The sequence below is a fragment of the Pleurodeles waltl genome, chromosome 2_2 (assembly GCF_031143425.1).
Source record: "Pleurodeles waltl isolate 20211129_DDA chromosome 2_2, aPleWal1.hap1.20221129, whole genome shotgun sequence".
In the NCBI taxonomy this organism is placed as follows: Eukaryota; Metazoa; Chordata; class Amphibia; order Caudata; family Salamandridae; genus Pleurodeles; species Pleurodeles waltl.
Genome location: NC_090439.1, coordinates 914,573,628 through 914,585,723, shown reverse-complemented (window position 1 = coordinate 914,585,723; position 12,096 = coordinate 914,573,628). Strand labels below are relative to the sequence as shown.

The 12,096-nt window shown below is 44.0% G+C and overlaps 1 protein-coding gene across 1 annotated transcript in view; it reads left to right on the top strand.

Moving 5' to 3' along the window:
* EIF3E (eukaryotic translation initiation factor 3 subunit E) overlaps positions 1–12,096 on the top strand; it is a 314,034-nt gene that overhangs the window by 127,973 nt on the left and 173,965 nt on the right. Inside the window, exons 6-7 of the mRNA XM_069220621.1 lie at positions 73–198; positions 4,109–4,233. Of these exons, the coding sequence (XP_069076722.1) occupies positions 73–198; positions 4,109–4,233 (251 nt within the window). The remainder of the gene's footprint in view (positions 1–72; positions 199–4,108; positions 4,234–12,096) is intronic.

Sequence of the window (12,096 nt, the reverse complement as noted above, 5' to 3'; positions counted from 1 at the left end):
TTGCCGTTTGTAGATGTAAATTTGTGTAAAACTAAATTGCAGCAACTATGTTTCTCATATCTATTGCTGCAGGTCCCTGCAACAGATCGAAATGCTTTGAGTTCCCTCTGGGGGAAGCTAGCATCAGAAATTCTGATGCAGAATTGGGAAGCAGCCATGGAGGATCTCACAAGATTAAGAGAGACAGTAGATAATAATGTAAGTTCTTTGTTGGGATTCTTGGTATGACATACTTATAATAAAATAATGTTTTTCTTTCAAAGCTTTTCAATTAATACATGTGAGATCAGATGACTTCTTGGATTGTGACTGTTGTGATGTTCATTGCCTGCTGAGAAGTAGCATGAGACTAGTGTACTCTGAGTGCAAAGCCTCCAGATTGTAGTGTCATTGTTAATACCTGATAAAGTTAATGTGATGTTAAATACTTAAAGCACTAAAAAGGTCTTTGGCAGTTGGTTTGATAAGCTGTTGGTATAGTAAATTAAACGGGATAATTCAATAAACCTACTTTTAAGATTACATAAATATAAATTAATGTTTAAGAATTTATGAATTGATATACACCTTTTGCAACCTTTTAGCCCAGAGAAAATAACTGTGTGCACAAATATGATAAATGAGTCTACTTCAGGTAGCTCTTGAATAAAAACATGAGGACCATAAGCCAACAGTAAATGTAAGACCCCCTAAGTGTTTAATAAAAATACTTGCAGTGCTTCCCTACTTATGTAAGTGGAGTGGGTTCATGATATCTTAAAGATAAACCATATTTCTACATAGATTTTCAAAGTTTTCGTTACAAGAACAATGGATGTTTCATTGCTCACTAATGTGGACTAAGATGTCTAATTAGCCCTTGCAGCATTTCTTGCAGCCAAACCACAAAATATTGATGGGAACAGTGATAAGAATAGAAGGTAAAAGTGACAGAGAAGGGGAAAGTAAGTGAGTATGGAAGGGGATGGCAGATTGGGAGGAGTCTGGAGGGCATATGAGGAGCAGAGCGCCGAAATCTGGTGGTCAGATTAAAGATGGGCATTAATCATAATAGTTGATGGACGCTAAAAGCAAAGAGGACAAAGTGAATTTAACTGAGTTACTCCATTTTTCAAGCAGGAATTTGAGGCGCAGAAATAGAGGATTGTGCCATACTAAAATGAGTAAGCATAGATGAACTCTAGATAGAAGACATTTGTTGACAAACTAGGAATAGGGAGGTAGCAGACTGGAGTACGCTAGTCATTTGTTTTCTGTGGCTTGTTGCAAAATGGGCACTTACAGGGAAAAGGCTGTTTAAAGTGCCAGTTATAGCTTAGCTACAAAAAACACCAACAAAACTGTCTCTTCCTTCGTCATCTGTTGTACAGCGTCATTCTTTGAACATTGTAGCACTTTTTTTTTTTCTTTTTTTTTAACCAACTTGCTGTATTTCTCTGGTCCACTCAACCCCTTCCAGTGTGGCCTTTGGGCCCTTCATTCAACAGAAACGGCACTCTTCCACGGTGCCAACTACATCTCCTCTGCTCACCACAATCAATTAGTTATTTCTAGATCCATACGCAGGTTTTGATGCTGTGGGTCATCAAATATTACTCTTTTCCATCGATCCATGGTTATCGCTCCTCCGTGGTTTTTCTTCTGCCTGTCTGAGCACTTGTCCTCATTGCAGTGGAAATCTAATAGGTTTCACTATTACCTTTCCATGTATGTTGCCGAAGGACGGGATCTAGAGCTTCACCTATTCTTTCTCTAAACTTCTTTTGGTGACATCTCTCATACATCTATACTGACACTTATTTTTTCCCCACCTTCACTCCCTTTCTCCAGTTTCACATTTCAGACAGTCTGACTGCTTTGTGACCTGAATGCAGAGCCTGCTTTAGTGCTGGTGGCACCCTGTGCCACAGTCTTTTTTGGCGCCCCACACCCCATGACCACCTCCTCGGATTCTCTCTACCACCCGGCAAATGTGCCTCATATCTCCCCATAGCCCCCCTTTCACATACATTAATTTGTTTTAAAGCACTTGTAAAGGCCTAATACACTCAGCTAACACATAAAATGTAGTTCTGTTCTTTGCAGCAGACATATTAACCCTCTGCGCTATTTTATGGCGAGTCAAAGCTGCCGCCAGACAAAACTCTCATCTCTCATCTCTCCCTATCCGGAACAAGCATGATCACAAGAGGTATCTTGACATTTTGTTTCCCGAAGGATGGGCACAAAAGAAACTTTTCAGCAGCTGCTTTTAAATCGCAGTTTTCATAAGTTATTGCTAAACACAGCCCCCCTGAGGTCAATGCTGCCCTCTTCAAAACCCCCCCCCCCCCACCCCCCCCCCCCCCACCCACCCCCCCCAAAAACCAGGTCCGCACAGGGTGCGGCCTCACCACTTGCCCCACCCTAAAGCCAGCCCTGCCTGAATGCCCTGTGGTCCCTCAAGCTTCTAATGAAAAAGTCGTCTACTTTTCCTTCTTGTCATATCTTCAACCTCTATCCACTTTCTTCCCAACAGCCTCATCTTTGCCTACTTTGTTAGGAATCTAGGTTTGGTGTTCAACCCTTCAGTGCTCATGGAAGAATGAATTACCGCCACACAGGCTCAAGAACAGATCAGGAAAATAGAAATTAGAATGTCTTCCATTCCCTGTAACTAAGTGTTGTATTTTGTCATTAGATTTGTATAGGTTTCCTTTACGGAACCTGCAGAGGGAATGTGGAATGGTGAGGGATATGAGGTCATGAAGAAGGGAAGGGCATTCGGATGAGGGGAAGGCAAGGAGTAAGAAGTGCTGTGCTGTTTCCAATAAATTCTCTGAAAATACTACACTTGACTGGAACTGGAATCTTTACAGTAAGACACTAATTAATTCCCAAGTACTTGGTTAGCTAAACTGTTAAAACAAGATGCAAGTGGCCTTCCCTTAATATTCCTCTTCCCTCCTGTAAGTTTGCTTAATTTTGCAACGAGGACCTCATTCAACCTGGCACGGAGTGCTCTCGGCTAAAAACCAGGCCTCATACAAGCGGTTTGTAATAGTGTTCAAAGTGGTTCGTTGTAAACCCCCCCCTCCCCCCCCCCCCCCCCCCCCAACACAGATATCCTGATATGCTACATTTCCTCAAAAAATCTGTTGGTCACATCAAAACTTACTGGTCACACAGTACCTCCAAGAGTGGCCCTGTTTCTAGGCTGCAGATTTACCTGCAGGCCACCGTTACTCTAGCGGTCTGTTACCTGTTAATTGAGTTAATGACCATCTAACCTATTTGTTTTGTTTCGGTGGCCATCTTTGGGATCAACATCTGTTTACAAATTAATTCGGATTCACTGGTTTATGTTCCCTACCATAACTATAGTTCATGCTGTATATTCTTTGTGACCTTTTTGTTTGTATTTCTGGTAAATAAAATAACAATAGATAGGGGAGACAGACCTAGGAACTACAAAGAACAAGGCATTGTTTTGAAGTATGTCAGTAACATGACTGCGAACGTAGCAGGCATGTGTGCAACACTGGTAGTACTTGGCCGGCAGACACAAATACTAGGCTTATGCATCTGTGTGAACTTCTCATCTGATACCTTACATTAGCTAATGTTTATTGATCTGCAACTTAAAGCTTCCCACAAAAGAATTTCATTTCCACATGTAATATGTTGGTTCCCCACTTGAATGGATTTTACCGAGTCACTCGTGCCTAAGAATTTGAATTTGACACAGCATTCTCAAATTTTATGTGCACAGTTTTGTAAGTATTTGAGTACTCCTTATAGGTGACATACATCTTGGCTTGTGTTGCAAACCGACTTGTATCTGTTTTTACCAAGTTAGTGCTTGCATAACGTGTTCTACTTAATGTATCAAATTGTTACTAATTGTTGTTGATATGGTAAACACTTTATCAATTGTAAATTTAATGTGACCTTGAATTTAATGTATTCTGCCTATGATGCACTTCCCTAGAGGATAAAGATCAATGTTACATTCTGTGTGGCTTATATTTTCAACCTACAAACACATAAAATGTGAATATTTAAATCACTGCACGTTTCATTAATATAATATCTGCTAACCTTCGTTTTTATTTGTGTTTTCTGTCAGTCTGTTAGTTCTCCTCTACAGTCTCTCCAGCAGAGGACATGGCTCATTCACTGGTCATTGTTTGTCTTCTTTAACCATCCTAAAGGCAGAGACAACATCATCGATCTCTTCTTGTACCAGCCACAGTAAGTGTTGTGAGGCCAAAGCATCCAGTCTCATTTTTACAGTATTTGCCAATGCGTAGTTTTTGATCACGAGTCATATAGAAAATATAACACATGTCCTATGTTCATTTTTTTTTTGACGCTGCACTACTTAACTCTCCATTTACCGTTCCAAAGCATGGTGTACAAATACCTTTTGGAATCTCCAAACACCAGGTGAAGTTGCTTTTCTTATATAGCAGCACCAGAATATCCCTTGTGTGTGGATTGGGCATTCAGCTTTATGCAAAGTTACAGACATTATGCAACATTGAGAAGTTTCCGCGAAAACGTTTGAACTAAGATGTACCGCCCCGATAATTTATTTTCAATGCAAGCAATATTTCAGGTAGTTTTTCTACCCGAGCTAAGTGTTCGGGCAACTTCTGAGCGTCGTCCTACAAATCTGAATACATCTTCAAGTTTAAGTTTTTTCAGTGCAAGATAAATTTTGCATAAGTATGCTTACTTTGGCGTAATGTGTCTGCAATTAACTATACAAGTTACCTCCATGGCTTAATTTTTCTGCAATTTCATGCAGTTAACTACATAAGTTACGTCCACCCCAGTTTTCTGATTATTACTCTAGTATGAATGAAATTGAGAAAATCCCAGAGGCACCATTAAATGAACTAGAAAATGTGCCTGTTAAGGAAGACTAAATTATTTGCCAACTTTCCAAAAATCACTTAATTTGTTGTATGAGAAGAAATTCCCAACTGAAAGTCAACAACCTAGTTCGTTTTCAAGCTAGAAACACATAAAATGTGAATATTTAAATCACTGCACGTTTCCCAGCCATAGGCAGTGCTTTATTACCTGGGTGAAACAGTAACACGACTTGTCAATGCCTAGAGGTCGTGCCTTTGGTGCCTATTGACTTTGTCAATGCCATTTGACAATGGTCTGTAGCGTCTGGCTATTTTCCAATGCTGTGCAGGATAATTGGGGAAAAAAAGTAAGTAAAGAATGCGAGGATCCACTAGTATGTAGATGTGTAATGACGCACGCACAGGCAAGCAGAATGACATGGAACCCATTTGTTTTTTGTTTACCAATCGAGGATGGCAGATGCCACTGTGAACAGTAAATAATAATTATAATTTTTTTAATGCACTACATGCAAAGGTGGACCTCTCCGCGTGCTGTACATATCTCCCCACCTCTTAAAAAATAAATTCTGGCCGAGAAAAGTATTGATTTGTCTATAAATGTCTTCTATAACAAATGTGTTGCACTCTGTGTAACTGGACCGTCAGAATTTGGAAGTAGAGCACCTCTTTCTGGGATGGTTCCAGACTGCAGGTTTCATCACGACTGCTATTATTCCTTGAATACTGTCTTAAGTTGGTGCTTTAGGACTTTTATTTACTTTTTGTGTGATGTTTTGATTAGCTTTTTTGTTCAGTCTCACAGGAACTTTTTGCAGTCTTACTACGTCTAACGTTTTATAATAAACAGATTAGGATTTGTTAGCCCTTGCTCTAAAGCCTACTTTCTTGTCCCTCTGTTTCCCACTCTTTGTTGAATTACTTTTTGCCCCAGGGGTCAGATCTTGTTTGCTCTTACTGTTCATTGAATAGGTGTAGCCTCCCATTTCATATCTTGTCCTTATTTTTCTTTAGAGCACACTCACGTACTTTCTGCCTTGCCGTCTCACTCACAATGTCTCTTACTCCACTGTCTTTCCACCTACTTCCTTCCCTCTTATTGCTCCTCCATAGCGTGCTAGGCACTTTATGGCAAACTTGGTGAAACCTTGGTTATTGTCTTGCTGTTCATAGATTCCTGTGTCTTTGTGTGCCTTCTTATTAGTAGTCTCCCTCTCCTACCACCCCTTTTCTATGCTCTTACAATTATACCTATCCTTCTGAGGACATCATTATCCGCATAGAAGCCGCACGCCATAGACCATGACTACACTTGACCTTGAATTTCTTTGTGTCTGTATTCTTGTTTTCACTCTGTATGCACACTTGTCATTATATCATGTTTGCTGCACTGTTTCTTGTCCTCACTTTGGGCACTCCATTGTTGTCAATGTCTAAACAATTTTAGTAACTGTATCATAATGAATGCATTGACTATACCAATTCTGGCCTCCCTTATTTGTCCCCCATTTGTGATAAGTGTCACGATTGTGGATGATTCCTACATCCACCTGAGTTTTTATTTGTTCTCTAAAATAAGTCCTCAGTGAACACCTGTCTTTTTTTGTATCCTAGTTGAACGCCATGATTGGCTATTGTGTATCCCTTATGATCTTTTACACATCTGCCATGCAATCACAGTATCTGCTATTGATTGATTTGAAAGTTTACCTTGCAATGCAGTGGCCTTCTTGAAAGTATAGAATCCTTTTTTTTTTCTTCTATGCTTTAAACATGAAGAATCCACACATTTGGCTATGCCTGCCACAACCATGGTGGCTTTTGGGCCTCTTTTAGTACTAGTGGTTTAGAGGTGGAATGGGTAGCTAGTAGATGATTGACGACAATGCTTGTTGCTAAGTGGCTGTGAGAGTGGCAGGTGTTTGTGGTTATCTTCGATGGGTGGTTGTATAAACCACTAGTCTTGAAGATTCCCACTAGGCAGTCATGTCCAGGAAAGGGTGTTGTAGGTTATTGATGCTTCCCTTGAGAGTGCCCGGTCTCAGTCTATTACATCTTGGCAGCCATCTCAACGGTAGGATTCCGCAGTAAGTGCTCAAGTGTTGTGGGTCGTCGACCTTACTAGATCCTGGGTCACTAACAAGACTTTAGCGCCAGTAGTTTTGCAGACCCTATTAAATAATACGGTCCACATAAGTAGCTGGAACTGCTTATCTTTGTGATAGCCTTGATGGGCTTAAGATTCTACGAAGTATTAGGAAGGAACGTTCAGAAAAGAGCGCTTTACTGATCCCCATGCTGCTAGGTATCTGTGATGATTTATGTACAGAGCTGTTAGTTGTAGAGGGAGTACACAACGTCAATAGTATTGCCTGCAGTGCAGGAGAATTGGCTTTAGCAGTGCTTTTTTGGTTTAATGAGATATTCTGTGAAATGTATTTCTTTTTTGTCAGTTGTGAATGTTGAGGGCGGCACGATTGCATCAAAAGCTTTTTGCTTGCTGTATTATTGCTTTTGTGCATTTAACATTTATGGAGCTCATTGCTCAGAACTTGTTTGTGAAGTGTATTGCACTTGGTGACTGGCGGTGGCAGACATTTTGTGCCATCATTTAAAATTTTCAATATATACCATAGTTGTATGTTGTCTTAAGGTTTTGCAAGCCTGCGCTACTTGATTATTTGTAATGCTGTGTCTTATTAAGCTATTGTCTTTTGGCAAAGGTATGCCAAATTGTTGTCCTAATCTTGCTTTAAGTTATAGATGGAAAAGTATAGTTTTAAATCTGGCAGCCTATTTTTTATTCAGCTCCTTATTTGTTTCTTGCTTTAAGCATCAGTTGGAAAGACTGTTGCCAGTAGCCAAACCTGACACACAACATGCAATTTCACCCAAGCAGGTACCCTCCTCCCACATTTTCAGATTAGGCCCACAGGTACCCTCCTGTACCCTCCTGTACCTAAGAAACATCTATACTTGCCAGAATTTGCAGATTAATTATATCTCCTTGGAAGTAAGTATTTCAGCAGGGGAACACAAAATCGATATCTCACATGCATCTTCTTCCTCCACCTTTAGAAAGCCAGACCACAACCAAGCAGTGCTAGAAAACCGCTAGTAAGGATGCTATTTTCATATATAGGACCATGGCCATAGAATGGTATGGAGAAGTAGATTGCATTTTCATCCACTCTCCCCCTGCCACAAACCCAGCTAAGCCAGACCCAGTCAAGGCCAGACTGGCCCCCATTATGCATTTGGAGGAGAGTAGCAGCTTACAGTACACATAGGTTGCTCTGTGAGAGGCGCAAGTTCCCTTAGAACAGCCCTGCTTCGACGACGACAAGAAACTCCCGAGGACAGCGGACCTGCTCCAAAAAGACTGCAACTTTATCCAAAGGAGCAGCTTTAAAGAACCCTGCAATCTCCCCGCAAGAAGCGTGAGACTTGCAACACTGCACCCGGCGACCCCGACTCGGCTGGTGGAGGACCAACACCTCAGGGAGGACCCCCGGACTACTCTACGACTGTGAGTACCAAAACCTGTCCCCCCTGAGCCCCCACAGCGCCGCCTGCAGAGGGAATCCCGAGGCTTCCCCTGACCGCGACTCTCTGAAACCTAAGTCCCGACGCCTGGAAAAGACCCTGCACCCGCAGCCCCTAGGACCTGAAGGACCGGACTTTCACTGCAGACGTGACCCCCAGGAGTCCCTCTCCCTTGCCCAAGTGGAGGTTTCCCCGAGGAAGCCCCCCCTTGCCTGCCTGCAGCGCTGAAGAGATCCCTTGATCTCTCATTGACTTCCATTGCGAACCCGACGCTTGTTCTAACACTGCACCCGGCCGCCCCCGCGCCGCTGAGGGTGAAATTTCTGTGTGGGCTTGTGTCCCCCCCGGTGCCCTACAAAACCCCCCTGGTCTGCCCTCCGAAGACGCGGGTACTTACCTGCTGGCAGACTGGAACCGGGGCACCCCCTTCTCTCCATTGAAGCCTATGCGTTTTGGGCACCACTTTGAACTCTGCACCTGACCGGCCCTGAGCTGCTGGTGTGGTAACTTTGGGGTTGCTCTGAACCCCCAACGGTGGGCTACCTTGGACCAAGAACTGAACCCTGTAAGTGTCTTACTTACCTGGTAAAACTAACAAAAACTTACCTCCCCCAGGAACTGTGAAAATTGCACTAAGTGTCCACTTTTAAAATAGCTATTTGTGAATAACTTGAAGTATACATGCAATTGAAATGATTCAAAGTTCCTAATGTACTTACCTGCAATACCTTTCAAACAAGATATTACATGTTAAATTTGAACCTGTGGTTCTTAAAATAAACTAAAAAAAGATATTTTTCTATACAAAACCTATTGGCTGGATTTGTCTCTGAGTGTGTTTACCTCATTTATTGTCTATGTGTATGTACAACAAATGCTTAACACTACTCCTTGGATAAGCCTACTGCTCGACCACACTACCACAAAATAGAGCATTAGTATTATCTCTTTTTACCACTATTTTACCTCTAAGGGGAACCCTTGGACTATGTGCATGCTATTCCTTACTTTGAAATAGCACATACAGAGCCAACTTCCTACAGGACAAAATTGCTGAATCAACGGTGTGGCATGCAACGAAAGGCCCTAGAAACGTGCGGTGGATCAGCTCTACTAACAGTGTTGCAGAGTGGAATATGCCTTCTTGCCATACAGACGAGACCTGCCACAAGACATACCCAAAAGGGACATTAGGAAATACCTTGACTACCAGCACCATCCACTAAGCCCAATACACAAGTACCAAATGGTAAAGAGGCAACAATGGCCACAGAATGGACGAGAGAGTTGTAGAAGTTGGCTCTGTATGCACTATTTCAAAGTAAGGAATAGTATGCACAGAGTCCAAGGGTTCCCTTTTGAGGTAAGATAGTGGCAAAAAGAGATAATACTAATGCTCTATTTTGTGGTAGTGTGGTCGAGCAGTAGGCTTATCAAAGGAGTAGTGTTAAGCATTTGTTGTACACACACAAGCAATAAACGAGGAACACACACTCAGAGACAATTCCAGGCCAATAGGTTTTTTTTTTTTTATAGAAAAATATCTTTTCTTAGTTTATTTTAAGAACCACAGGTTCAAGATTTACATGTAATACTTCAAATGAAAGGTATTGCAGGTAAGTACTTTAGGAACTTTGAATAATCACAATAGCATATATACTTTTCAAATAAATCACATATAGCTATTTTAAAACTAGACAGTGCAATTTTCAACAGTTCTTGGGGAGGTAAGTATTTGTTAGTTTTGTAGGTAAGTAAACCACCTACGGGGTTCAAGTTTGGGTCCAAGGTAGCCCACCGTTGGGGGGTTCAGAGCAACCCCAAAGTTACCACACCAGCAGCTCAGGGCCAGTCAGGTGCAGAGTTCAAAGTGGTGCCCAAAGCGCATAGGCTTCAATGGAGAAGGGGGTGTCCTGGTTCCAGTCTGCCAGCAGGTAAGTACCCGCGTCTTCGGAGGGCAGACCAGGGGGGTTTTGTAGGGCACCGGGGGGGGGGGGGGGGGGGGGGACACGGGGACACAAGTTAGCACAGAAAGTACACCCTCAGCAGCACGGGGGCGGCCGGGTGCAGTGTGCGCAAACACGTCGGGTTTCCAATGGAAATCAATGGGAGACCAAGGGGTCTCTTCAGCGATGCAGGCAGGCAAGGGGGGGGGGTCCTCGGGGTAGCCACCACCTGGGCAAGGGAGATGGCCTCATGGGGGTCACTCCTGCACTGGAGTTCTGATCTTTCAGGTCCTGGGGGCTGAGGGTGCACGGTCTTTTTCCAGGCGTCGGGATCTGGGAGTCAGGCAGTCTCGGTCAGGGGGAGCATCGGGATTCCCTCTGCAGGCGTCGCTGTGGGGGCTCCGGGGGGGGGCAACTCTGGTTACTTACAGTCTCGGAGTCGCCGAGGAGTCCTCCCTGAAGTGTTGTTTCTCCACAAGTCGAGCCGGGGGCGTCGGGTGCAGAGTGGCAAGTCTCACGCTTCCGGCGGGAAACGCAGTTGTCTTGAAGTTGCTCCTTTCTTACAAAGTTGCAGTCTTGGGTGAACAGAGCCGCTGTCCTCGGGAGTTCTTGGTCCTTCTAGAGCAGGGCAGTCCTCTGAGGATTCAGAGGTGGCTGGTCCCTGGGGAAAGCATCGCTGGAGCAGTGTCTTTAGAGGGGGGGGGGGGGGGGGGGGGAGGGGGGGGGGGGGGGGGCAGGCCGGTAGAGCTGGGGCCAAAGCAGTTGGTATCTCCGTCTGCTCTGCAGGGTTTTTCAGCTCAGCAGTCCTCTTCTTCTTAGGTTGCAGGAATCTGAGTTCCTAGGTTCTGGGGAGCCCCTAAATACTGAATTTAGGGGTGTGTTTAGGTCTGGGAGGGCAGTAGCCAATGGCTACTGTCCTTGAGGGTGGCTACACCCTCTTTGTGCCTCCTCCCAAGGGGAGGGGGTCACATTCCTATCCCTATTGGGGGAATCCTCCATCTGCAAGATGGAGGATTTCTAAAAGTCACCTCAGCTCAGGTTGCCTTAGGGGCTGTCCTGACTTGTCAGTGACTCCTCCTTGTTTTTCTCATTATCTCTCCTGGACTTGCCGCCAAAAATGGGGGCTGTGTCCAGGGGGCGGGCATCTCCACTAGCTGGAGTGCCCTGGGGCATTGTAACACGAAGCCTGAGCCTTTGAGGCTCACTGCTAGGTGTTACAGTTCCTGCAGGGGGGAGGTGTGAAGCATCTCCACCCAGAGCAGGCTTTTGTTTCTGTCCCCAGAGAGCACAAAGGCTCTCACCGCATGGGGTCAAAAACTCGTCTCTCAGCAGCAGGCTGGCACAGACCAGTCAGTCCTCCACCGAACAATTGGGTAAAATACAGGGGGCATCTCTATGATGCACTCTGCGTGCATTTTTTAATAAATCCAACCCTGGCATCAGTGTGGGTTTATTACTCTGAGAAGTTTGATACTAAACTTCCCAGTGTTCAGTGTAGCCATTATGGAGCTGTGGAGTTCGTTTTTGACAGACTCCCAGACCATATACTCTTATGGCTACCCTGCACTTATAATGTCTAAGGTTTTGCTTAGACACTGTAGGGGCATAGTGCTCATGCCCTCACCTGTGGTATAGTGCACCCTGCCTTAGGGCTGGAAGGCCTGCTAGAGGGGTGACTTAACTATGCCACAAGCAGTGTGAGGTTGGCATGGCACCCTGAGGGGAGTGCCATGTCGACTTAG